This window comes from Panthera tigris, chromosome A3 (genome assembly GCF_018350195.1).
Source record: "Panthera tigris isolate Pti1 chromosome A3, P.tigris_Pti1_mat1.1, whole genome shotgun sequence".
In the NCBI taxonomy this organism is placed as follows: domain Eukaryota; kingdom Metazoa; phylum Chordata; class Mammalia; order Carnivora; family Felidae; genus Panthera; species Panthera tigris.
The window spans coordinates 49,369,499-49,393,723 of record NC_056662.1 but is presented as its reverse complement, the minus strand read 5'-3'; the positions used below and the strand labels follow the sequence as shown (position 1 = coordinate 49,393,723).

The following is a 24,225-nucleotide window of genomic DNA, read 5'->3' as shown; positions in this document are numbered from 1 at the left end:
CTGTTTTGTTCTGTTTTGTTTTTTCGTGGCGCAGCTCTCAGATCCTTAAGACCCACAAACTGAAACCAAAACATCCTGGCCTGATGCCCAGAGTCTGGACGGGAGCGTAGAGACGGGAGGCGGGCTGTGGCATCGCAGTCCCGCGAGAGCCGCGGCCCTCCCTCTGGTATGCATGCCCCAGCGCTTCTTCCTCCGCGGACCCCTTCTCAAAGGCGGGAGAAGAAAGGGTGGGACCCGGGCAGGTCCGGGAGAGAGGCAGGTCCCTACAGGGCCCGGGCCCCGAGATGTGGGTGGTGGCCGGAGGGCGGAGACGGGGCGGGGCTCGCGGAGACACCAAAGGGCGCCTCCGGCTCTCCGCCTCAGATCCTGGTTCAAGAGTGCCTCCGGGCGTCGGGCAAGATGGCTGCGCGCGGGTTGGGTCGCAGCTTGGGGAGACTCCTGGGCAGCCTGAGCTGGCGCTCTGGTCAGCCCGCGAGGCCGCTTCGCGGGGTGAGCGCCCCCGCCGCAGCCGCAGCGCAGCCCGGCTCATACCAGGCGCAGATCGCACAGGCGGCCCGAGAGCCCGCCGCTTTCTGGGGGCAGCTGGCGCGGGACATGCTCGTGTGGGACACCCCCTATCATACCGTCTGGGATTGTGACTTCAGCAGCGGCAAGATCGGCTGGTTCTTGGGAGGCCAATTAAACGTGTCTGGTGAGTGGGTTGCCGGGGACCCAGGACGCCTTCAGCTCACGCGTCTCGAGGGGACGTAACAGAAACTGGCGGGCCCAGCCGTCCCCGGCCCGGCGGGTCAGGCCCCACGGGAGGCCCTTTTTCCAGTCTTCTGCTAGTCGAGCTCTCAACTGTGGCGCCTCGCCATCCCCGCCCCCATCCAACCCAGCCCGGCAGGCTCCAACTGCTACTGCAACCCCGCGCCCCGACTCCACCTTCCCGGCTTCCGCACGCGCCTGTGGAGACCTCCGGGCATGAGCTTGAGTCGCCCAAAAGCTGGCCTTGTCCCAGCGCGGCTCCTCTCTCCACTGCCTCCAGAGTTAACTACTTGGTTCCACCGCACTGCGGAGCGCGCGCCTGCGGAGTTGCGGGCGAACTATGTGCCAGGCTGGGGTGTAGGGTATGGGGCGCAGAGGTGTCCGTCAGGACTTGCCCGCTCCTATCCCTGGGGGAGGCAAAAAACGATAAGTGTCTGACTTGTCATCGCCAGTTGCGGGGCCCAGCGACTTGCCTGGGGAGAAACTACCCATGTAAACAAACATAGGAGTGGAAGGCATTTGGGTAGGAACAAATCCTGAGCCAACAGTAGGAATCGGTTATTTCCTTGCTCCTGGGACTGTGGGTGGGAAGGATGGAATGGGTGTCTCCTAACTGACAGTTTCAGCTGCACCCGGAAGACCCACGACTTGCTTCAGACCTGGTGGTGATTGAGACCCCATTAACCAGTTTCATATCTGCTGAGATTGAATCCGTTATAGTTTCATTAAGATTTGGGATTGGGAACACAGTGTTCCCATACCACAAGGGGAGAAGGTCCAGGAACTGGAGGCAGTAGTGGCCAGGCAGGGTAGGCCTGGTGTTGGTCTGCTGGGGCAGGATGGGACTTGCAGGCAGGTGCGGTGGTCAGAGGGGCTGCCTCCTGTCTGGGAATATGGAGTTAGATGGGCTCTGGGAGTTGTTTAAGGAAAGGGCCTTCAGGTCTTCACCGCAGGGCCATGCCAGGGTCTGAACTTGGAGGTTGGATCTGCTGTCTGGCACAGCTCCACCAAGTTTTTCTACTCAGAGCCTCAGTCTCCTCCTGTGCAAACTGGGGGTGATAATGCCCACCTGCTACTCTGGTTGTCAGGACAGAGTGCCAGAAAGTATGGACCAGTCCAGCATTTATTGGTGATCAATAGGTAGTAATGATTTTAACTTATTACATTCTGAAGTGGTCTTAAAATTATAGGTAGTGCCTGGCAATTATTTTTCCAGCAAAGAAACTTAAGGGAACTTTGGACCATATATATATTTTTTCATACTGTACATTACTTTGCTGGTTTAATCAAAATGAGTCACTTACTAGCTAAGTGTTTTCTCTAAAATTGAGTCAGCAACAAGTGTCCTTGAACTAAGCAGGGGGAACCAACCCTTAGGTTTGCAGAGTTGGTGGAATGTGCCTTTGAAGGGGAGGACATGACTTACAGAAGGAAGGTGCATAAAGTGCAGCTCCTTGAGGCTGCTTTTGGACGTGGAAGGCCTGAAGTGGCTGTGAACATTCATGGTTAGCTTGTGCGCACTTGCAGCCTCTTACTCTTTGATAAGAGAGTGAGGATGGACCTTGTGGGGCAGGTACCTAGGGCCTGGTGAACCTCAGTCAGTCACGGCAGGGTGTGGTCAGCAAGAATTCTTCTGCCTCTTTTTCCTTCACTTATTTCTCCTTTATGGCTGCCTAGCCAGCAGCTGAGCTTCAGGAAACTGTTATGGAGAGAGACAGCTTTTTGCAGCTTCCTTCCTCCAGTGTGTATGCCCACCCATTCATCTGCCTGGGATATCTCTGTCCTTTGCCAGTGTCTGTAAATCACAGAGGTGACACTATGGAAGAGGATCAGGCCAGGCCATAGCTGCCCTGAGTACCACCTAGAGAGTTGTGGAAGGGGTGGGGGTGTTTTGGCCTGATCTGTCTGTGTGATAGCACAATGATGGCTTGTTCCAAAGGTGCATTGCTCTCAAAACTGCCATTACCCCTTCAGGGTACTAGCAACTGTACTAGCAGTTCTCAAAGTGTGGTCCCCAGACCAGCCGTATCAGCATCACCTGGGAACTGTTTAGAAACACAAGTTCTCAGACTCCATGCTAGACTGTCAGAATCAGAACCCCAGTGAGTGGGGCCCTGCCATAACAAGCCCTCCATGCACATTCAAGGTGGAGAACCACTGACCTATCAACCCCAAACCAGGGCAGATGAAGGCACTTTTGAAATGGGCAGGATTGGGATTAGTGTCCTGGAGATGACTCTGGTGAACAAACAAAAATGGTATATGAGTGATGCAGTACAGTTTAGTGGTCCTGGGTGTGTCTAGAATCACACCTAGGTTTGAGTCCTTACTTTCCCCTTACTGTTCTTTGTATGCATCTCCTCCTCTGTAAAGTACAGATAGCGTATAACCAAACTCTGTTCTAATTACTATTGTTGCATATCCACCACCCCACGTTTACTGGCGTAAGGTAGCAACCATTTTATTACTCTTGCAGATTCTGTGGCTCAGGGCTTTGGACAAGGCCTGTTGGGGATGACTTGTTTCTGCTCCTGAAGGCTGTCTGGGCTGTTGCATCTGCCTTGCTTCTCAGTCCCAGGTCTGGGGCTTAGGCTGGGATGACTGCAGGCTGGGCTCAGCTGGAACTGTGGCCCAAAGCACCTACACAGGGCTTGTCACAGCATGTTGCTGGGCCCGGGGAATGCTGATGACCAGTGGTCTCAGAGACCAAAGCAGAAGCTGCTAGGCTTCTTCTGACCAGGAGGGAACAACCTGGGGACACATGGGGCCGTGGTTAGCAGCAAGTGAGAAGTGAGAGACCTTGTACCCAATCACTGGCTTTTGTTATTTATTAATGAATCATGGGGAAGCCTGTGACCTTGAACTTGGCCTTCAGCAGTGTTACTGGGAATGACGTTTTCTGTTAACAAGACCATAGGAGTTTGCATTGGATCAGTCTTGGATAAGCGGGAAGCAGGCTTTGGAAGACATGCTGGTGGCCGACATGGCTCTCAAAGTCCATCCTGGGGCTCTGGGATAGCTAGAGTGTCAGGTGGGGTCATGGTGTCAGAGGACCCCTGAGCAGAGCAGATAGAGTCTCCAGCCTTCACTGATTTGCTTCTATTACATTTACATAAAACTGCTTTTCAAGTTTCTGTGGAAAGCCAAGACCTAAAACTGATTCTAAAAAAGATTCTTTTTTTAATTAAGTTTTTTATTTTAATTCCTATATAGTTAACATACAGTGTTATATTAGTTTCAGGTGTACAATATGGTGATTCAACAATTCTATGTATTACTCAGTGCTCATCATGATAAGTGTACTCTTTAATCCCTATCACCTATTTCACCCATCCCCATACCCACTTACCCTCTGATATTTGCAAATGACATAGCCGATAAAGGGTTAGTATCTAAAAAGGATTCTTACCAGTCTCTGTCTTTTGCAGGGCTCAACAGATTAAGGTTTTTGCTCTGTGGCGTATAAAGTCAGGATGTCAGGAAATTGCAAATGCAGAACTGGAGGGTAATGATGTGTGTTGGTTGCAAAACACACAACTAAATTCTGTTTTCTGAACACCAAATTCTGCATCAGATTTTTAAAAATTTTTTTATTGAACATTTTTTGAAATGTTTATTTACTTTTAAGAGAGAGAGACGAGTGCGAGCAGGGGAAAGACAGAGAGAGAGAGAGGGAGACACAGAGTCGGAAGCAGGCTCCAGGCTCTGAGCTGTCAGCACAGAGTCTGATGAGGGACTCGAACCCACGAACCGTGGGATTATGACCTGAGACGAAGTTGGACGCTTAACTGACTGAGCCACCCAGGTGCCCCAATGAATCAGATTTTTTTTTTTTTAAATATGAGTTTCCTTACTTTTAAGCAAGGGTGTAGAAAAACTATTTTTAATCCAGAGATTTCTGGATGCTTTTTGGAGCATGAGTTGCAGCTGTGGAAACCATTTTGCTATACTTTTCTCCTCTTACAATTGCACCTCCCCTAATTCAGAAGACAGACACACTGAGAATAGAAGATGCTGCACTTCTGTGGTCCACTTTTCTGTCAATGGTTAAAGTAACTTTTCTAACGTCTTTCAAGGAAGTCTAAATGAAAGTCTAACCCCAGGTCTTAGGAGGAATGTCCTCCTGAAGACACTGAATCCTTCCCAGTTGTCAGACGCACAACTTACTTTAAATAGCAGATGCTTCTGGAAAATTGGCAAATATAATTTATGACTGATGTAATCTCTTAAAATATGCCAGGGAGATTTTCTATTTAAAGAAAACCCATTGTGAATCCCTTTGTGAATATTAACTCCCTCATTTCTTTTGATTAAAAAATTGAATTTCTGCATGTGGGTTCACTTAAAGTTGGGGAGGGGGAGGGATGTACTTAAACATCTGACAAGAGTTCTTGAAAATCCCTACATAAGTGTGTGCCATCTTTATAATGGAAATGATAATCCTATTGTAATCTTTTTTAAAAAACACAGCTCAAGGGACGCCTGGGTGGCTCAGTCAGTTAAGCAGCTGGCTTAGGCTCAGGTCATGATCTTATAGCTTGAAGGCTCATGGGTTCGAGCCCTGAGTTGGGCTCTGTGCTGACAGCTCAGAGCCTGGAGCCTGCTTCCAATTCTGTGTCTCTCTCTCTCTGCCCCTCCCCTGCTCGTGCTCCATCTCTCTCTCTCTCTCTCAAAAATAAATAAACATTAAAAAAAAATAAAAAAAAAAACACAACTCAAAACCCATGAACCACCAGCAGGCATTTGCTTATCTGTTTGCAGAGTAGTGTCAGGCCTGGGTTGTAGATCTGTACTTAGGAACATGGTGGAACCTCTTCTCATCTCATCCTCATGACACCAGTGTGAGGTGGTTGGTCTTCCCATTGTACAGATGTGGAAATGAAGGCTGCAACTTAAGCATAGTGATGAACAGTACAGAAAACACGCCAATACCACAGGGCATACATTCTGCCCAGGAGACGAACCACAAATCAATAAGTGAGAAAATCCACACTGGGGTAACTTGCTCAAGATTTTTCTAGCTGCTAAGGAGAGAATTATGATAGCGCCCCTCCACCCCAACCCCATGATAAATGAATCTTAGGCACATGGTCCCTGTCCTCAGGGACTTGTGACCCAGATGGGGGAGGATTTTGCAGAGTTAGCATTATGTCCCAGAGTGGAGACCACCGGGCAGGTAAGTAAGCATTAAAAGGTGTCAGCCATGGAGTGACAGGGAGGGAGAGGTCACTGTGTGCTAGGATATTGGAAAAGGCTTTTAGTAGGAGGTGGTGTTTGAGCTGAGCCTTAAATCGACCTAAGTCCTTGCCCACTTGTTCTTGGAGATGGAATTTTCTTGTCCCACTGCCCAGTTCTTTTGGTAGAAGCTTTGTTTTTAAATGTGGAGAAGGGGGGAGTGCTTGGGTGGCTCAGTTGGCATTTGACTCTTGATTTTTGCTCAGGTCATGATCGTAGGGGTGTGGGATCAAGCCCCATATTGGACTTCACACTCAGCGTGGAGTCGGCTTAAGATTCTCTCTCTCTCTCTCTCTCTCTCTCTCTCTCCCTCCCTCCCTCCCTCTCTCCCTCCCTTCCCTCCCTTCCCTCCTTCCCTCCCTCTCTTTCTCTGCCCCTTCCCCTGCCTCAGATAAAAAAATTAAATGTGAAGAATTTCCTTTCTTTCACTCCCATCCCCCTTCTTTCTTTTCCTTCCTGCAATGAAGGCAATAGCAGGAACCATACACGTGTGTTAAAAGCCAACACATACATGGCATTTTAGGACCACTATCATCTCAGACCCTGAGCTGTGCTTTGTGTATGTGTTTGTGTCATCTGAGCATCATCCAGGGCAGCAGTGGAGGGTGCTTCTCTTGGGGACACAGCAGAACCATCTGACCCCATGCAGGAAACCCTCAAATGGCCTTTAATTCCTACCTTCTCTCTGAATCAGGAGCCATTACCCCCATGATGGATTAGGAAAGCAAGATTTAAATTAGATAAGCAAAGCACCGTCTGTGGTTAGTGAGTGGTTGGACAGGGTCCAGATACCAGAGCATGGGTTTTTCACATGACTCCAGGCTGCCATCCAGCAAAGGTCTGGCCAGATGTCTTACAGAGAGTCTTATTTTTTTTAAAAAAATTAATGTTTATTTATTTTTTAGAGAGAGACACAGAATGTGAGTGGGGGAGGGGCAGAGAGCAGGAGACATAGAATATGAAGCAGGCTCTAGGCTCCGTGCTGTTAGCACAGAGCCCGATGTGGGGCTTGATCTCATGAACTGTAACATCATGACCTGAGCTGAAGTTGGACACTTAACCGAATGAGCCACCCAGGTGCCCTGAATCTTTAATTACTCCTGTCCCCAAAGGGAAAAGAAAGGCCCCCCCGCCCACCCATCCCATATCTAGAATAGATTGTGTGTAGATGTATGCATTCACATCTATCTGCTGGGGCAGGGTCCTGAACCAGCAGCAGCAGCAGCAGCAGCAGCAGCAGCAGCAGCAGCAGCAAGTGGGATCTTCCTAGAGGTGAAGATGTTCATGCCCACCCAGACCTGCTCATTCAGAGACTCAGGGTGAGGCCTTACCATCTCTGTGCTAACAAGCCCTCTGGGGGTTCTGGAGGATTCAGAAGTGCTAGTTTAGATTAGAAAGAGACTCTGAGGGATAAGGCCACAAAGACAAGAGGTCTGTTCTTTCCCTAGGCATGGAGCTAACCTGGTGTCCTTTAGACTCCAGTGTTACCCTCCAGCCTGAGGACTTGAATGGTCTGTCCATCATTCCGAGCTATGGTACTTCTTTGCTCTGTGCTATGGGTTAGGCTGCACAGGTACAAATATTGACAGGACATTGGGTCCCAGCCTACAGAGGGGCAGCAAGTGTAAACATCTCAGGAAAAGTTAGAGGGAGGCATGAGGTCCACAGGATGTGAAGTGCTTAGTGAGAGTGGGAACATGTAGGCCAAGACCTGCGCGAGTGTGGGCACCAGGTGAAAGGAAGCCGTGGGGACAATGGGACAGTGTCCCCCAGGCAAGGAGAAACAGCACAAAGGCCCAGAAGCAGGAAGGAGCTCACCAGACTCAACATGGCCAGCAGTGAGAGGTAGATCATGCACAGCCTTGGCGGATGCTTGTTGAACACTCCCTGTGTGCAGGGAAGGCACGTAGGGGATACTGCACCTGGGGTTCAGTGCTTACCTGCCTGGATTCCTGCCATCCATAAGCCCCAGGAAGATGGGGATACATGGCTGCTCTCACTGGCCACTCATCCACACCCTGGATTCCCAGTGTCCATCCTGTGGCAGACATTTCTCCTCTACTTTTTGCAGCTCTTCCTTTTTGCTTGGTATAAACCAGGTGCAGGATGCCCTGCTGGGGTCTGAGGCTGTGAGGGTCTTGGCTTGAAGCTGGGCCATCACTCATGGGATGAGACGTATATCCTGGTTCCCTGGCTGCTGTGGGAACAAGCAATGCTGGGAGATGAATCCTGGGTGAGGCATCATGTGTGGTTTGTGGCCTTTTCCACTGTGGCCTTGGGCAGGTCACTAGACCACCCAGAGCACCTGGTAACTGTTTTCTAGGCTACACCTGAGCTGCCCACTTTTCAGGGTGACACAAAGGGTCAAACTCAGAGTGGGAGAAGGTATTTTAGAGCAGGCTTCTTGGTTCGGTGTGCACACATCTCAGGGGGTCTTCTGTGGGGCAGGTTTGGTGTGAGGCTTAGAGTTTGCTCTTATAACTAGCTCCCCTGTGATGCCTGGAACAGCCAGGGGTCAGTGAGCACTCATGTGCACATGGGAGCAGCCCCCTCCTCCCGCTGGACCACCCATCCCCACACAGTGCACAGCTGTAACCCAGTTTGTGGATTCTCGGCTGGGCACTTTCAGGTTTGTTGTGACCTTCCCAGGGTCATTTCTTCCTGATTCATCACTTAAATCCTTCAGGGCCCGGAAGCATGGGTGGAGGGTGGGGTGGTGGGCTGGTGTTGGGGGGTGGGGAAGTGGTGGGTATGAGTGAGAAAGGGTAAGTCCCTCCTGGGGAGGGGGCAGTCACTGCTTTAGTTCCTAGGTGAGGATGTGGCCTCATCTGCTGATTGTTCAAGAGAAGCCAGAAATCTGTGGTTTTGTGTGAAAACTCTTGATTTCTAAATTTTGGACTAATTGACCCCTCCCCCCCCCCACACCCACATACACACACTGACGTCAGGTTTCTTGTGCAAACCCAGATTTTGCCACCAATCTCCTCAGTTTGACTTCTTTTTGCATTTTCTATCTGCTGTTTTTTTCTTCTCTCTTTTTTTTTTAATGTTTATTTATTTTTGAGAGAGGGGGAGAGAGAGAGAGAGAGAGAGGAAGAGAGGGAGAGGGGCAGAGAGAGAGGGAGACACAGAATCTGAAGCAGGTTCCAGGCTCTGAGCTGTCAGCACAAAGCCTGACGCGGCACTCGAACTGATGAACTGTGAGATCATGACCTGAGCCGAAGTTGGACACTTAACCGACTGAGCCACCCAGGCACCCCTCTATCTGCTATTTTTATGACATTTCTTCTCTTTTGTTTTTCTAGTAATTTAAAGAACTTTCCTGCATCAGTAAGTACTAATAGTATTAATAATTTTTCCAGATGACCTCTATCTTTGTTTATTAAATTTTTTGAGGTATAACTTCTTTACCTGTTAGGAGTCAGAAAGTTCAAATGAAAATTTGTTTAATGTTTATTCATTTTTGAAAGAGAGAGGGAGAGAGATAGAGCATGCACACATGCGGGTGCAAGGGAGGGGCAGAAAGAGAGGGAGACAGAGAATCCCAAGCAAGCTCTGTACTGTCAGTGCAGAACCCCATGTGGGGCTCAAACCCATGAACTGTTGAGATCATGACCTAAGCTGAAATCAAGAGTTAACTGACTGAGCCACCCAGGTAGCCCTGAAATTTTTTTTATTATAAGAGTAAATGATAGATAAAATAACCCAAGAAGGATAAAATGTAATTCAGATGCACATGCAGCTAAAGTATGTAAATATTTTCATGTGGGTTCACCCTGTCAAGAATTATGGGAATCACATGATCTTTTATGAGCATCGGCTCCCATAACTTTTGTCAGAACAGTTATTTCAGCAAGAAATATTTATTAAAGTCCCTGTAGCTCACTGCATGGTATTATCAGTTGATAACAGTACCTTGCATTCATATAATAGCACTTCAACATTCAGTCTTTGTATTTGATCCCAATTATAGTCTTGTTGAGTTAAACATGGTAGATAATGCATATCCCATTTATATGGGATGATTTTGAATTGAAGAAGATAAGTAACTGCACTCAAAAGAAAAAAAAGAAAAAAAAAAAAAATATATATATATATATATATACCTGAACACTGGGGTGACCCTGAAGACCAGGTTGGCAGAGGCCTGCTGGCCCCAAAAGCTGTTTGTGGTTTTTGTTTTTCCTGCTGAAGGAGAAGTGAGTAAGGAAAATCTGGCTGTGAGGGCTGATAGGAAAGGGTGCCTGCATGAACCAGGCAGATCGAAGCTCACCTTGAAATCAAGAGTACTGAACAGGATGTTAGCAAATGAACCTGATCTTACTAATCTTCAGGTTTACAGTAAATCATCAGAACTGATTTTCTGTTTTTGCGGGCAGTCATGTGATCTGAGCTTGGGTAACAGAGGGGGTGGGAAGCAGAACCTTCCGGAAAATGAGCATGACATTTCTCCATCATTTCATCACATGGAGTAGAGGCTTGTTTGTAGGGTACTGGCTGGACATGAGAAGGGATATGGATCCTTGTCTTGGGTCGCACCTCCAGCAGACTCCAGAGCTTTCTGCATGAACTGTATACTGAATCGGGCGGCCTGTTTGCATTAAGCATTCTTTCCAGCATCTCAGGTTACAGTGCTCAGCCCCAACTGCATGTTAGAACTACCCAGGGAGCCTTGAAAACCATGGAGCTAATTGGGTCAGGGTCCCTGGGGGTGACCTGGGTAACGCCCATGTGTGGCCAGGGTTGGGCCCGCAGAGATGAAGTGCCTGCTTCAGAGTATTCACAAGAGATCGCCCTGCACATGTGAAATCCTATTTGTGTACTGGTAGTTTCATTTTGCAGGCTCTGACAAATCACCTTTCCTGCAAGGAGGTAGAATACTTGCTTTTGAGGATGGTACGGTCCACCTCAGTGGAGAGTAGCCCAAGCCACAGCAAACCAAACCCTCCCCTTATCCAACTTTAAAAGCACCAAGTGTAACATCCGTAAAACCTGTTTTTGTGCAGTCAACTGCTTGGATCAGCATGTTCGGAAGTCCCCAGAGAGCGTCGCTTTGATCTGGGAGCGGGACGAGCCTGGAACTGAAGTGAGGATCACCTACAGGTATTGTGTATCCCCTGACAGCATCTCAGTGCCCAGCAGGGTCTCCTGGGCCTTTACATCTATGTCTGTGGTACACACCAGCCCCAAACACTTTTGATGGGCTGTTTATAGGAGCAAGATTGCCCAGCCTGGGGGAGGGCTGCCCTTGTTCACCTCAGCAATACTTGGTGCTGTTAGGTTCCCACAAAAAGAACTGGGTCTTTGGACACAAATATGACAAATGTTCAAGGCATGGAGAGGCTTTTGCCACAGTGCTGTGTGCTTCTGTCTGGTTCTGAGCAGGAGGTCATCTGAGTATCAAGGGGCATGTTTCAGCTTTGGAAATGTTCTCTGGTCCCAGGAAAGTAAACATGAATGCAAACTGAATAAAATACATGCTGGAATTAACAAATGAGTCTAATTAGCATCTTTCTCCCAGTGCTCTGAGAGTGGCACCATAAATAAGATCAAGCCATTTCAAGAGGGGTCCTCCCGACATCTTTAGATAAGTGTTCCACACGTTCCATGTGTCAAGCACCTTTCGGGATGTTGTATGCATGTTGAGGGTTTGAAGGAACCCCGTGTCCAGGAATAGTAACCTGGCTTCCTAAAGCACTGCCTCCTTCTGGAACTGCCTTGCTCAGGGATCTCTGTGGTCAGTCACTGCAGGACATTGGTTTCCCCTTCCAAGGGGTAAGCCCCCCTCTGCTTAAGCCTAAAGTTACCTTTACAATGCTATCTCAGACCCACTGTGAATCTAAGTCATATGTCCTTTATCACTACGCACCCTTCACCATCAACTAGTGATCACTCTCCTTGTGGGCAGCTTGTGGCTTTTCTCGTCCAATTCAACAAGTTTCATTGAGTGCCATTGTATCTGTCAGGACAGGCTGGGGTATATTGTAGTAACAAACAATCCCCAAATACATGGTAGCATGTGGCTGGATGGCCACTTTAGACTGAATAGTCTGAGAAGGTGACATTGGAGCTGAGGTCTTGTTGCCAAGAAGGAGTAGCCAAGATTGGGGGGAGAATTCTCAGGCCCACCTGGGACTCTTAATAAGCACAGGTGTCCAGGAAACACCTGTGGCTGGGGCAGTAGGAGCGAGGGGGGCATGGTAGAAGGAGTGTTCAGGGAAGGAGGGGGCCTGAGAGCGGCAATAACTCCCCTGCCACTTCGGTGACTTGGGGACTACTGGGCACCCCTAGTTTTCTGTTTGTTTCTCAGACTCAGGTTTTATCACAGACCAAATTCATCAAACCTGGTAAGAGTGTACTCATTGACTTTTGGTTGCAGCAAAGTGATGTTTGTTAATCTGCTGCAGCTCCTGGTGGGCACCACCTTACCATTCCCCAACCTCAACAACCCTCGGCTGTCCCAGCCTTTACCAGTGCCTGCATTGTTTGCTGACCTGTCTCTCCATGAGCCTGTACAGATAAACCTCTTGCCTCCATGCAGCCCACCAGCCAGCAGCATTGCCCCCTGGGAGCCTTGGGCCCCATGCTGACAACTGAGGCAGAGCCCCAGGCCCCTATGCACACTTGAGTTTGAGGAACACTGCTCTAACAAACAAACTGGCTTCACTGTTCATTACTATTATTGGCCCAGCTTGATTAATGTGTGATTCTTTAGTAAAAGATTAAGACTGTGGGTGGGGGTAGAAGGGCTTACCAACTGGTTGTTGGAGATAAGCTGACCCAGTGATGAACCATTTTCCCTTTGTCACTACCTCAGGTGTGCCTGGACTCCAAGGATACCCCCTTAACTGGACACCCCCCATCCACACTGAGTTAATGGTCAGCAGTGTTAAGTGATCCGAGAGCTGGGCTTGGTCTGGCCTGCTGAGATGTGTGGTTAAATGTAAGCCATGGGGGAATTTTCAGGACTGCAGCCAGTGTGTTAAATCTCAGTTCAGTTGCACCAAAGCAGTCCCAGGCAAGGGACATGCTTATGAGTACAGGCAAAGTATTTATTATTCTCTTTCTGAAAATAAGCAGACTTAGCTTGAAATGGTTTTATAAACCTTATCTGGACTTAGTACCAGATGACTGTTTCTAGTTGCTGTTTGAGTAAGTGTGTGTTTGAGTAAGTGTTTGAGTAAGTGTGTGTACAGGTTGTTTATAATTCCAGCTAGTTTTTGAGAGATATGGGTTAATTATTCTCCTGGTCATTTTAGGTTTTTGACATGAGGTTTTCTTTCTCCCTGTTCAGAGGAAAGCCACCTAGACATTGGTGCTGGATGTCCTGCCAACATATAAACTGCCACTAAAATAAAGTGCTCTCCTGCCCAGTGTCTCATGCAGTGGCAGCCAAGGTGACTTTGTCGGCATGAAGACCAAGTTCCAGACTTGGAGCTCTAGCTCTTTCAAGAAACTCTGTGGGGCTGGGGTTCTCAGAGGCTGTGTGCTGGGGACCACACCCACCTTGTCTGTTTGGAAGTTGTGGGTGGCCACTCCAAACTCTTCCCCCACTGTGACCTCAGACACAGAAGGTAGCAGGTTGATGAGTCCAGGACTCACCCCTGGGACAAGCACTGTGGCCTTTGCTCTGGACATGGAGGAATTTGCAATCTGCCATTCTGAAGCTGCCTCCTACTGGCTGGGTGATCTTGTGAAGCTCTGTAATCTCCCATCTGTAGGATGGGTTAATTGTGATAACCAAAGTGATTGTAGGCATGGGGAAGTGACAAAATGTGTTGGAGGTTAAAGTAGTACTTATTAAATGAACATGGTGATGATTATGGTAGCCGCTACTATTTATCAAGTACTTCCTGCGTTCCAGAACTGTTTTAAGCATTGTAGCTAAGTTATTTTGTTTAAGTACCACCACCTGATTACATAGGAATTATTATTGTTCTTATTGTTACTTCCAACATTTTATTATGGAAAATTCCATAATTTGAAAATTTTCAAGTAGTGCATCTACTGTCTCCCTACCACCTAGATTCTACCCTTAACATTTTACAATCCTTGTTTTTATCACATGTGATTTATATATCCATCCCTCCATGGGTCAGTCCATCTTATTTTTTGGATACATTTCATAGTAAGTTGAAGACATTAACATACATCCCCTGAGCAATTTGATGGCATGATATTAACTACAGTTAATTGTGTGTTTATTTTCTATTTTTTGCTGTGAGGTTTATATACAACAAAATGCACAAGTGTGCATTTGCCGAGTTTTGATCAATGTATATACCTGTATAACCCAAACCCCTATGAGATACATAACAATGAGCACTGTCCCAGAGGAGTCCCATGGCCTTTCTCAGTCACCATCCCTACCCTCCTGAAGCAACCGCTGTTCTGATTTTTTTTCCCAAATAGGTTGTCAAAGCTTTATCTTACAGATAAGGAGGAGACTCAGAGAGAGGAGTTGATCTGTCCTGGGGCAGCAAGGTCAGAGTGGTGAAGCCATGTCCCATCCATCACCTACCTCAGCCATGATCAGCAGTCTCACTGGGGCCCGATGATGGAGTCTCTCAAATGGGCTGATGCGGGGCCTCTGCCTGGGGTTTAGCTCACAGGGAATGGTCACTAACTTGTCTCATTCCTTGGGAGCCCAGAATCTCTCCCTTCTGTGACTGCTAAAGTTTTTTGAGGAAGCATGTTCCTGGAGAATCATTGTAGAGCTTGTAATGGGTGCAAGTGACACCTCCACCCTGCTTACCAGAATCTCCACTATTCATCACATGTCTGGGCAGACACACATGTGGTACACTTACACACATACATTTTGAGTGTGCTTATTCTCCAGGTGCGTTTCTACAACCTGCTTTCTCTTTGTGCTTGGGATCTGTCCTGGAACGTTCTCTTGGGTGGCAGGTAGGGTCCTGCCACCTGTTCTGGGAGCTGTGCCCAGAGTTGTCTGTGTGTGGACTCTGCTATTCTGAATACTGGCACATATTTGTAATCTCACCTCCATCGGGTAGGGAAGGCCTGGCAGGATTGGCTTTGGGAATCTTGGGGATGCCCTGTGTCCTCGCCTGCCCCATCAGTTCCTTCCCTCTGCGACACCAGCTGGCACCGGTTCCAAGGCGTACCCTGCCAGATTGACCAGGAAAAGCTGCAGGAATGTGCTCAGCAGTGCAGGTGGGCCCTGGGATGGCAATGGGGCTCTGGGAGGAGGCGAGATAATCAGCGTGGTTCTGTTGAGCTCCCTTCTTTAGAGGTGTGACACTTTTTTCCCTCAGGGAAGCGAGGGAGCAGGAATGCTTTGCTTGGCAGGGATCAGCCTGGGATGGTCTGTGCACATCTTCCAGAGAAGAAGGCAGACTGTGACTTTAGGCTGGAACCAGAGCCGGAGGGCTGCCCCAGCCCACCTTCTAGCCTGCCTCTCTGCCCAGAGAGGTGTGTTCAGAGCCAGTTGGAAGAAGCTGTTCTATCCTAGTGAACCAGCAGACTTCAGATCCTGGGCCCCTTCTGCATCCCCTGAGGCTGGGCCTGTGGGCTTGAGGCCTCCGAGGGCAGGGACTTCAGAGGCCAGCTGGGACACAGATAAGCTGGGTGGCTCCTTGAGGCTGTGTAGCCAAATAGCACTCTAGGCACTGCCCCTTTCAACTGTCCATGTGTCCTTTTCTAGCATAGTGCCTTTTTAGAAGATTGTCTTTCACCTGTAGTTCAAGTGACAGATTCTAGAGGTCCCTGGGGATGAGGATGTGGAGAAACACAAACTCCTCAGGAAGTTGGTGGTGAGGTAGATTATGAGGCTTCAAGATTACTGTCTGCCTGGAGCCTGGAGGTCTGGGCTAGGGATTTCTGAAGCTGGGGATGGACGAGGGCATAGAGTGGAGCAAACTGAGGTCTGGTGGCTGGTCCCAGCCTGTGGGGTATACGTGGGTGCCCTGAAACAGAAGTGACAGCAGGATGTGGGTGTCTTACGTAGAGTATTTACCAAGGCTTAGCTCATCTTTTGTCTGAGTTCTCCAAAAAGAGGTCTGAACTTGAACTCGAGCCCAGAGCTTAAGAATTTTAGCCCTGGCCAGTTCTGTGCCCTTGAAGCCTATCACTCTGGGCCTCAGTGGGCCCAGCTATAAAATGAGGGACCAGATAAGACCTGCACTATTCCAACACTGGCAGGTGTGGTTCAGTGTGGTGGTCACGACCAACATAGTTCAATAGAGCTGGACGTCCACAGGCTTCACCAAAAAGGGTAGGTGTTGTCTTGGGTGTGCCCACAACATGAACTGAGTATAGTTTTCACTGTGGGTCAGGGCCCTGGAAGGGGTGATTTCTGTGGCTGTTCCATCTTCTTACTGGTAGCAGGTGTACACAGTGAGGAACCCCTGTCCAGAGGAGTGAAGGGGATGTCAGGCCTCCTTCTACCCTCCCTGCCTCAGAACCCCTGGATGGACACTGAGGAGACGGCTTTCTTCCCAGACATGGTGGGCAGACACTGGGTGTTACTGAGACTACACAGCCTTGTGCCTAATGTGGAGGGCCCACAGAGAATACAAGATGGGGCCCACAGGGGATACTCTTTCTGGGGCAGCTAGACCAACACACATAGAGCTGTGGGGCAGGTCTGCAGTTTGGAGGCACCTCCTACACAGGCTTCTTTGTTTCCTTGGCCCTGTTTGTGACAGAAAGGAGGGTCCCTCTGGATTCCAGCAGTAGGAAGTAGGACTCCAGCATGGACACCAGGTTGGAGAAGGCTTTGGGGAAGTTCTGAGGAGGGCTGGGTTTTGAGAGGCACAAGAGGGGGAAGTGTGATGATGAAGACAGAGAAACAATGGCAGGTGAGGGCACTGTAGGGTGAAGTGGCCAGGGAGGGTGGAGGTGGATGGACCCTGTGCTCCGTGCCTGCTCTGTCCTCTGGCTGTGTATGACCTTGAGCAAGTCATTCTACCATTCTGACCCTCTGTCTCCTCATCTGCAAAATGGAAACATCCTTCTCCTCTGCTGGGTGTCTGAGTGTGGGCATGGGGAACAAAAGCCCAGAACAGTGTCTGGGATGATGAGGATTTCAGATTTGATGATGGAAAGGCATGGAGTGGCCCTGTGGGGTGGCGTTTTCAGAGTGAGCACTTCACCTCGGGAGAACAATCTCTAGTCAGCTAAAAGGCAGCCCCTTCTCCTTCTTGTGGTCCCAACCCTTGCTCCTTGCTCTTCTCCTTGCCCCCAAATTAATTACTTAAATGAGCAGACTCCTTTGTTAAAATATTAGGGCAGTTGAAGAGGAGGATCCTTAATGGGCATAATGAGGTTGATGGGTTAGGTGCTTTGGGGTAAAACAGCCCTGTGATTAGTGAAGTTTCCCATGGCACGGGCCATCTGTCACACAGAGCAAAGTCAGTTTGCTCAGTGGGCTCCCCTGGATATGGGGAGGAGAGGCCAGAGGCCCTGGGCTCATGTGCTGTGTCCTGGCTTCCCTGACTAAGAGGAGGGAGGTGCCCTGGGCACACTCTTTCCCCTGCTGACCTCTGAGTAACTCTGATTGCAAAACTTGGTCGGGAATCCGCATGCTGACTTCCAGGATCTGGTAGAAACCCTGGGTCACTTGGATTGTGTACTTATCTTTCCTTAAGACTTTGGCTCCAGATGTTGAAACTGAGAAGGGTTTTGAATCTTTCTATACATGATCACTTATTGTTCTTCTTCTTCTTTTGAACCAGCTAAGTCTCTTGGAATTTCATATTTTAGAATGCCAAATCTTGGGACTACAGCAGGAATATTGTACCCTGAGAGTGTCTATCTTCATGGCTAGGGAAACCTCCTTGATGGGGACCCTTCTGAGAATTCTCTGGGGCAAACAGTGGCAGAGGTTTACTTCTGGGAGCACACTTAAGCAAATGCCTCCCTTGGAGCTGGATTCCTCTTCTGCCATGCAGGGACTATTGGGGGATGGTTGGGTTGTGGGAGGTGGAGGGGCACAACCTGGTGAGGGCATGGTGCAGGCCCTGGGGTGGGAGTGGACGGGGGAACACACACCTGAAGGGTGGGTGGGAGTCAAGCTCTGGGGTGGGGAAGGGGCTTGATGCATGTTCCTGAGGAGTGGGGACAGTTTGGGGAGGCGTCTTCTAAGACTGGGTGTTGTCGTTTGTGACTTTTTTCCTTTCTGCTTCTGGAGTCTCAAGACAGTGGGATGAGCCTGACTTACAGCTTCACTGTGGGTGGCCGTGTGGTGTCACATGGCCCTTCCCCATGTTGGTTTCCATCAGGGCAGCACTGTGGGCACAGAGGGCAGTGGTTGAACCTCCTCACCTGTCCAGAAGTGCACATCGAGGGGGCTGCATCTTCATTTCTGCCCCCTCTCCCTCCCAGTGCCCATTTCCTCTCATGCTAGGTGGATACAGAAGGAAGGGGTCACAATGAGGTTAGACATACTGTCCAATGTAGAGTTGAAAATCGACGCACAGCTAGAAGGGAGTGGGCCCCTGGCTGGCTGGGCCCCTGGGAAGGGTGACGAAGCATGGCCCTCACTGCTGGGGGGCACATATGGCACTGCACTTGGCCCAGTCCCCAGCAGTGTGGCCCCTGCAGTGCTGGCTTCTGGGCACCCAGTCTGGGGCTGGGCTGAGAAGAGGGCAAAGTGGGTAGGTGGCACGTGGGTGTGCCCTGGGCGGGGGGTCCCTTCCCATGCTCAGCCCAGTGTCCAGTCTCCAGTGCCTGCCAGGCTGGATCCTTCTGTCCATGGCCTGCCTGGAACAAAGGGCACCAAGAACAACTCCTGGGAATATTCCTGGTGACTGGGAATGGGGTGTCCAGGCCTCCATCCTCCAAAAGTCACATCTGACCCTGATGTCTCGGGGTAGCCCCTGGCTGATTGGACAGGAGCTCACACTGATGATCTTAGCTCACATTCATGGTCATCCTTGGTTTTAAAGTCCAGGACCTGAGGTCCCAGTGAGCTTCCAGGATCCTCAAGCTTACCCACCTGGAAAGGTCAGAAATGGGGTTTGAGTTCAGCTTTGTCTGGCTCTAGCTGACGTACTGAGGAATCTGAGTGTTCTTTCTCCATCCTGAGAGAGGAGGTGACAGTGTAAAGGGGCCTCTGGCTGATCTGCTATACTAACTTGGTGACAGGCTGGACTCCTGGTGGTTTCTGGTGGTTCCTGGTGGTATGTGCAGAGAGGGTGAGCTCTGCTGACAATAGCCTTTTACTGACCAGGACCCTGTGTTCCCAGCATCTGCCCCCACCCCCTGCTTAAGCACACGTTCATTAAGTGCTAACATCAGCTGGAGAGGAGGAGGCTTGTCAGTGCCAGCATGCTCTGGGTGGCCTTGAAGAGGGACAAGGGTCAGCTACAGAAGAAGGCGGGGCTAAGGGCTGTGGAGTCCTGCTGTGACTGTGGGACAGTGAGGGGCAGGAAGCAAAGTGTGTGAGGGGTGCTCTGGGCCTTGGAACACCTTAGAGGCAAGGGTGGGGGATGCCATGGGTGCCGGGGGAGGGATGACAGAGTGACAGATGGGTGCTGTCAGAACAGGGGCTGCCTGGCCTGGCACTCTCTTACCCTTCACTCTTTGTCCTGGGCCTCCCGTGGCTGTCTTGGACCTATTCTTCCTCCTGGCCCTGCCCAAGACTGTCATGCACCTCATCTGAATGTGGTAACAGCAGTGGGTCAGGTTTGAATGAGAGGCTTGACAATTTTCCATCAACAAATCCATGTAAACTTCCTCTGAGAGGGCTGGAGTGAGGTTTCTGAGCCTTTGGCAGATAAGGTGACTCATTTGGGCTAGCATATCCCCATTCTCCCTGCTGGTTTTGTTTGGATGAAGTCTTGGGGACAAGACAAGTTTTGACTGAGTTAATGTGGCAACAAGGGCATGGAATTTGGAAGAGGGCATGTAGGGTCCTATCAGATGCAGACATCTTCAGAAATTCCGTGTGGTCTCCACACCTCAGTGATGTGTCATTCTGGTATCATCTAAAGCAGTGATTTCCAGCTCAGGATGTGCCTGACTCCCCTGAGGAGGTTTCCAACAATAAAGACCCAGACTTGCTTGGGCCCTGCCGAGTCAGGATCTCCTGGGGGTGCCTGGGAGCTTTATTTGAAAATACATCTCTGGTTATACAGCTGCTGGCACCCATCATAGGGAACATATCTGTTAGGATTCAGCTGTAGAAAAGGGAAGTCAGTGCCACTCTTTTAAGCAGAGAGGGAGCTTACACAGAGTGCTTACAAAGCCTTTGGGCTGACTCTAGGCCTCACCCTCTGGCACAATCAGAATGGACTCAGGAGACCCCGCAGGCACTGCTGAGTCCTCAAAACACACCACTGTGGCTCTGGTCCGGGGCCAGGAAACCACCATTTTGATGGCTCAGCTGCTCAGTTTTCTCTTGACATCTTTGTAGCTAGTGGAATCTCTCCAGGAAAACCCCAGCATCTCCCAAACTGCAGCAAAACAGCAGCCCACACTGCAATTGCTCCCCATGTGCAGCTACCAGGTGCAGCCTGAGTCCTACACAGAATTCCAGATGAGAGGTGTCTGAGGTGGCAGGTGCGTCCTGAGGAGGCTGGAACAGATGCCGAGTGAGAGAAAGGCATGGTGACTGCAGGCAGGTCTAGTCCAGCATGGGTTTTTGGACCCTGATTCTGTTCGATTCCTGTGCAGTTGAATGTAACAGTATGAGGACCGGGCCTATAACCGCCCAGATCCCAGGCCACTCAGGTGGGGCCTGGTGGTCCTTCCTCCTGGTGCAGGTGAACAAACCCTCTGAGTCACTCCTGTGTGTGCCACAGCAGTTCAAGGTCTGCTCTAATAGGTTCTGATCTTAACCCTGTCACTCACTTAATCCTTTCACCAAGGTAGGCCCGGCTAGATATGGATTCATTGCAGGATAGGCCATTTTCCAAAAGGGCAGTCTTCTATCCTCACATTATAAACCTGTTAGTTTTCTGGGCTTTATGACTAAACTGTGGGACAGTTTTCCAGTCTAGTGTTCTACTTGAGGAGGTCTTTGGCATGTTACCAGCTGGTGCAAATGGGGGCACTTTTGTGGTTCTCCAAAAGGGTGCCCCTCAGAAGGGGTGTGCAGCCAGCATCCTGGGGCAGGTACCTTTGAACAGGGCTGAGCTGAGCAGCCATCTGCAGGGGCCCTGGTGACAGGGTTGCTGTGGAGTATATGTGCACAGTAGGGGGAAAGCCTCAGAAAGCCCAATTTCTGAACTTACACAGAATGCAGTGCCTTAAACTCAGGGTCAGAGAGACTATGGCCTGAAAAAGGAGCTGGTTTGAGTGGAAGAAAGAGTGTGCATTTTGCTCCTCCCTTTCCTTCCAAATGAATATTTAAATTTCTATTAGCAATTATTTGTTTATTATTAAATGCATGATTATTAATGAGTTAAATAAGCAAACAACAACTACTGTTTTTATGAAAGAAACAGTTTAAGTAACCTTTACGGACAGCCTCCATGGGGGTCACAGGCAGCTTTTGGGGTGTTGGGGGCTCATGAGGTGAGTTATGGTGTCACAGGGGCTCCCCCTCCTGGCCCCTTGCTCAGTTGGTCAGTAAATCGTGTTGGTAGCTGGAAATCTTTCATGGGGGGAATATTCACACCACAATAATTGGCAAATGCTATTATAAATCAGGGCTTCCCCCCACCCCACCGAGATAATTTGTTATTAAACATTTGGCAGCACAATAGTGTGTTTCATGGACCCCTTATTCTTTTTTTTTTTTAATGTTCATTTATTTTTTGAGAGAGACAAAGACAGAGAGACAGAGCATGAGATCATGACCTGAGCTGAAGTTGGTGTCCCAGACCCCCTGTTCTTTTTAGCAGTTTCTCCAAGCTGCTACCAAGAGGCCAGGAAGACACCCTGGACCTGAGGCAGTCGTACCAAATTCTTGTAGCCTCCAGATTGCCACCGGTGCGGCTGTGTCTTCTTGCGTACTTTACTCTGCATGCTAACTTGGAATGTTCTGCGGACTCACAGGAATGCCTGGAAATAGAGGAACCCCTGGGTCCTGTCTGGTCTGGAAGTGTTGGTGTGAGCTCTGCTGCCCTGTGTCCTGTTGCCATTGCTGTCCAGGCAGCAATGTGGAAAGAGCTGCCACACCACATGTGGGACATGTGAACCTGGAGTGGGACCTGAAAAACATCCTGTGGCTTTTGTTCTTTTTAAACCAGGGAAAAGGGAATGTTTTTAGAAAGTTAAAACTTCATTCTGTTCCAGATTCCACCAGGGAAAGGACATACTTCTGTGACTTTCCCTGGGAGTAAATACGCCTGGCCGGCCAGTGGGTGAATGTCCTGCCAGGGCACCAGCTGTTTTCTGGGCTGGTGGCCAGGACTGGAGTCCACCAGCACACTCTTGACCGGGGCCGCTAGCCTAGCCTGGCATCTGGCTCTCTCAGTTTTGTGAACTAGGCTTTGGGTCTGGAAAGGAAAGAACTCCTTTTCCGGAGACAAGACTTGTCTGGAGGCCAAGCATTGAGGTCTGAGGGGAAATCAGGCGTTAATTAGGACAGAGATTTTTTTCAAGTGTGACTGTTACCTCCATTCCACAGGGGTTTGTCTAGAGGCCGACTGCATGTCGGGTTGTGTCAGAGCAGGAGAGAAAGACTTAGGGTGAACGCTTCAACCTAGATATGCCTAGCAAGGAATACCCTTGGCCAGGTGGTCCTGAATGCAGAGCCAAACACAGACTCATGAAGGAAAAGTACACCCCACCCCCATCCCCATCCTCTCTCTTGTTCTCCTCCATCCTAATTACAAGAAAGCCTCCATGTAACTACAGTAAGCTGGCTTTGAACACTGCTCTTATTAATTTTCCTTTTGAACAAGGTCAGCCTCAAGTTTAGAGTTTTTAGCTTATTCTTAAAAATAATTTATGTTAAAAAATAAACTACCCTCCCCCAGATGTTACATAAATAACAATAGAGTTGGCAGATAGCAGAAATTATGAAATTTGGGAAGCTTTGCCATGGAAAACAAGCTGTCCTGATGCTGAAGCCTATGGTGGGGTGGGGGGAAACTGCTTAAGAGCAGGACCCTCGGAACCACTCCAGGTTCAAATCCAGCCCTGACCCCTTCAGGAAGTCAGTTAAGTTCTGTTTGCTTCAGCTTCTTTATCCAAGAGATGGAAGGGGGGTGGTGGTGATGGCAGCTCATACCCATGAGCTGTTGTGAGGGGTAAATGGGTGTGTGCAGTCAGAGCAGTCCTAGGCACTGGACATTCACTGAATAGCTGTTACCGTTGTTCCATGGGAAGAAAATGTGAATGGGGGGATCGATAGGCAGGAGGGAGGTATTCTGGATGCCAACATGTGGGGGTTGGGGAGGGAACTAGAAGGTAGTCATGGTTGGCCTGGAGAGGAGGTTCCTTGTATTCACAATAGGCGACAGGTGTTGCTGGAGAAGGTGGGGCAGCTAGTGGAGATGGTGGAGACACAGTAGGTGACAGACAGGTGGGGTGCTCAGAGCATGGCACCTCCAACCTCTCAGAACCAAGGCCAAGGGCTGAGTGCCTGTGACCTGCAGGACATAGGCAGTTCCAACTGTGCATGACACATGCTTCTCAAATCCACTGACCCCCTCAAGGTGAAGCCTTCCTGTTGCCACCTGCTGTGAGGGTACAGAACAGGTGGGCTATGCAGATGAGGGCTTCAACACAAGGCATTCAAATATCCTTGAGTCTCTTTCATCCTGAGCTAATGACACCATGACTGACACAAAACCAAACTGGGATTTTTATTCTTTCTCCTGAGAAGAAGCATGGGGGCGTACCCACTTCTATTAAGGAATCACTGATTTACACTGAGTTTCTTTTTCTGCCATAATTATAGCTACTGTTTATAGAATCCCTTTAAATGTGCATGGGACTTCATATTTGGTCCTTCTCTTCATCTTTTGGGGCTGCTGTAACAAAACACCACATCTTGGGTGTCTTATAAACAACAGAAACTTATTTCTCACAGTGTGGAGCCTGGAAGTCCAAGATCAAGGCACCAGCATGGTTGCATTCTGCAGAGGGCCCTCTTCCTGGGTAGTAGCCATTGTCCTCTCACATTGTTCTTGTGGGAAAGGGCAAGGGAGCTCTGTGGAATCTCTTCTGTGAGAGCATTGACCCCACTCCTGAGGGCATCCTCATGATCCAATCACCTCATGACCCCATGCCCCAGCTCGTAAACTGTCATCTTTGGGGTTAGGATTTCCATGTATGAATCTGGGGACACACACATCAGACCACAGCAGTCCTCACAGATACCTT

The 24,225-nt window shown here is 49.4% G+C and overlaps 1 protein-coding gene across 1 annotated transcript in view; it reads left to right on the top strand.

Moving 5' to 3' along the window:
* The first annotated feature begins 384 nt into the window (after positions 1 to 384).
* ACSS1 (acyl-CoA synthetase short chain family member 1) overlaps positions 385 to 24,225 on the top strand; it is a 67,102-nt gene continuing 43,261 nt past the window's right edge. Inside the window, exons 1-2 of the mRNA XM_042981013.1 lie at positions 385 to 691; positions 10,989 to 11,085. Of these exons, the coding sequence (XP_042836947.1) occupies positions 400 to 691; positions 10,989 to 11,085 (389 nt within the window). The 5' untranslated portion in view covers positions 385 to 399. The remainder of the gene's footprint in view (positions 692 to 10,988; positions 11,086 to 24,225) is intronic.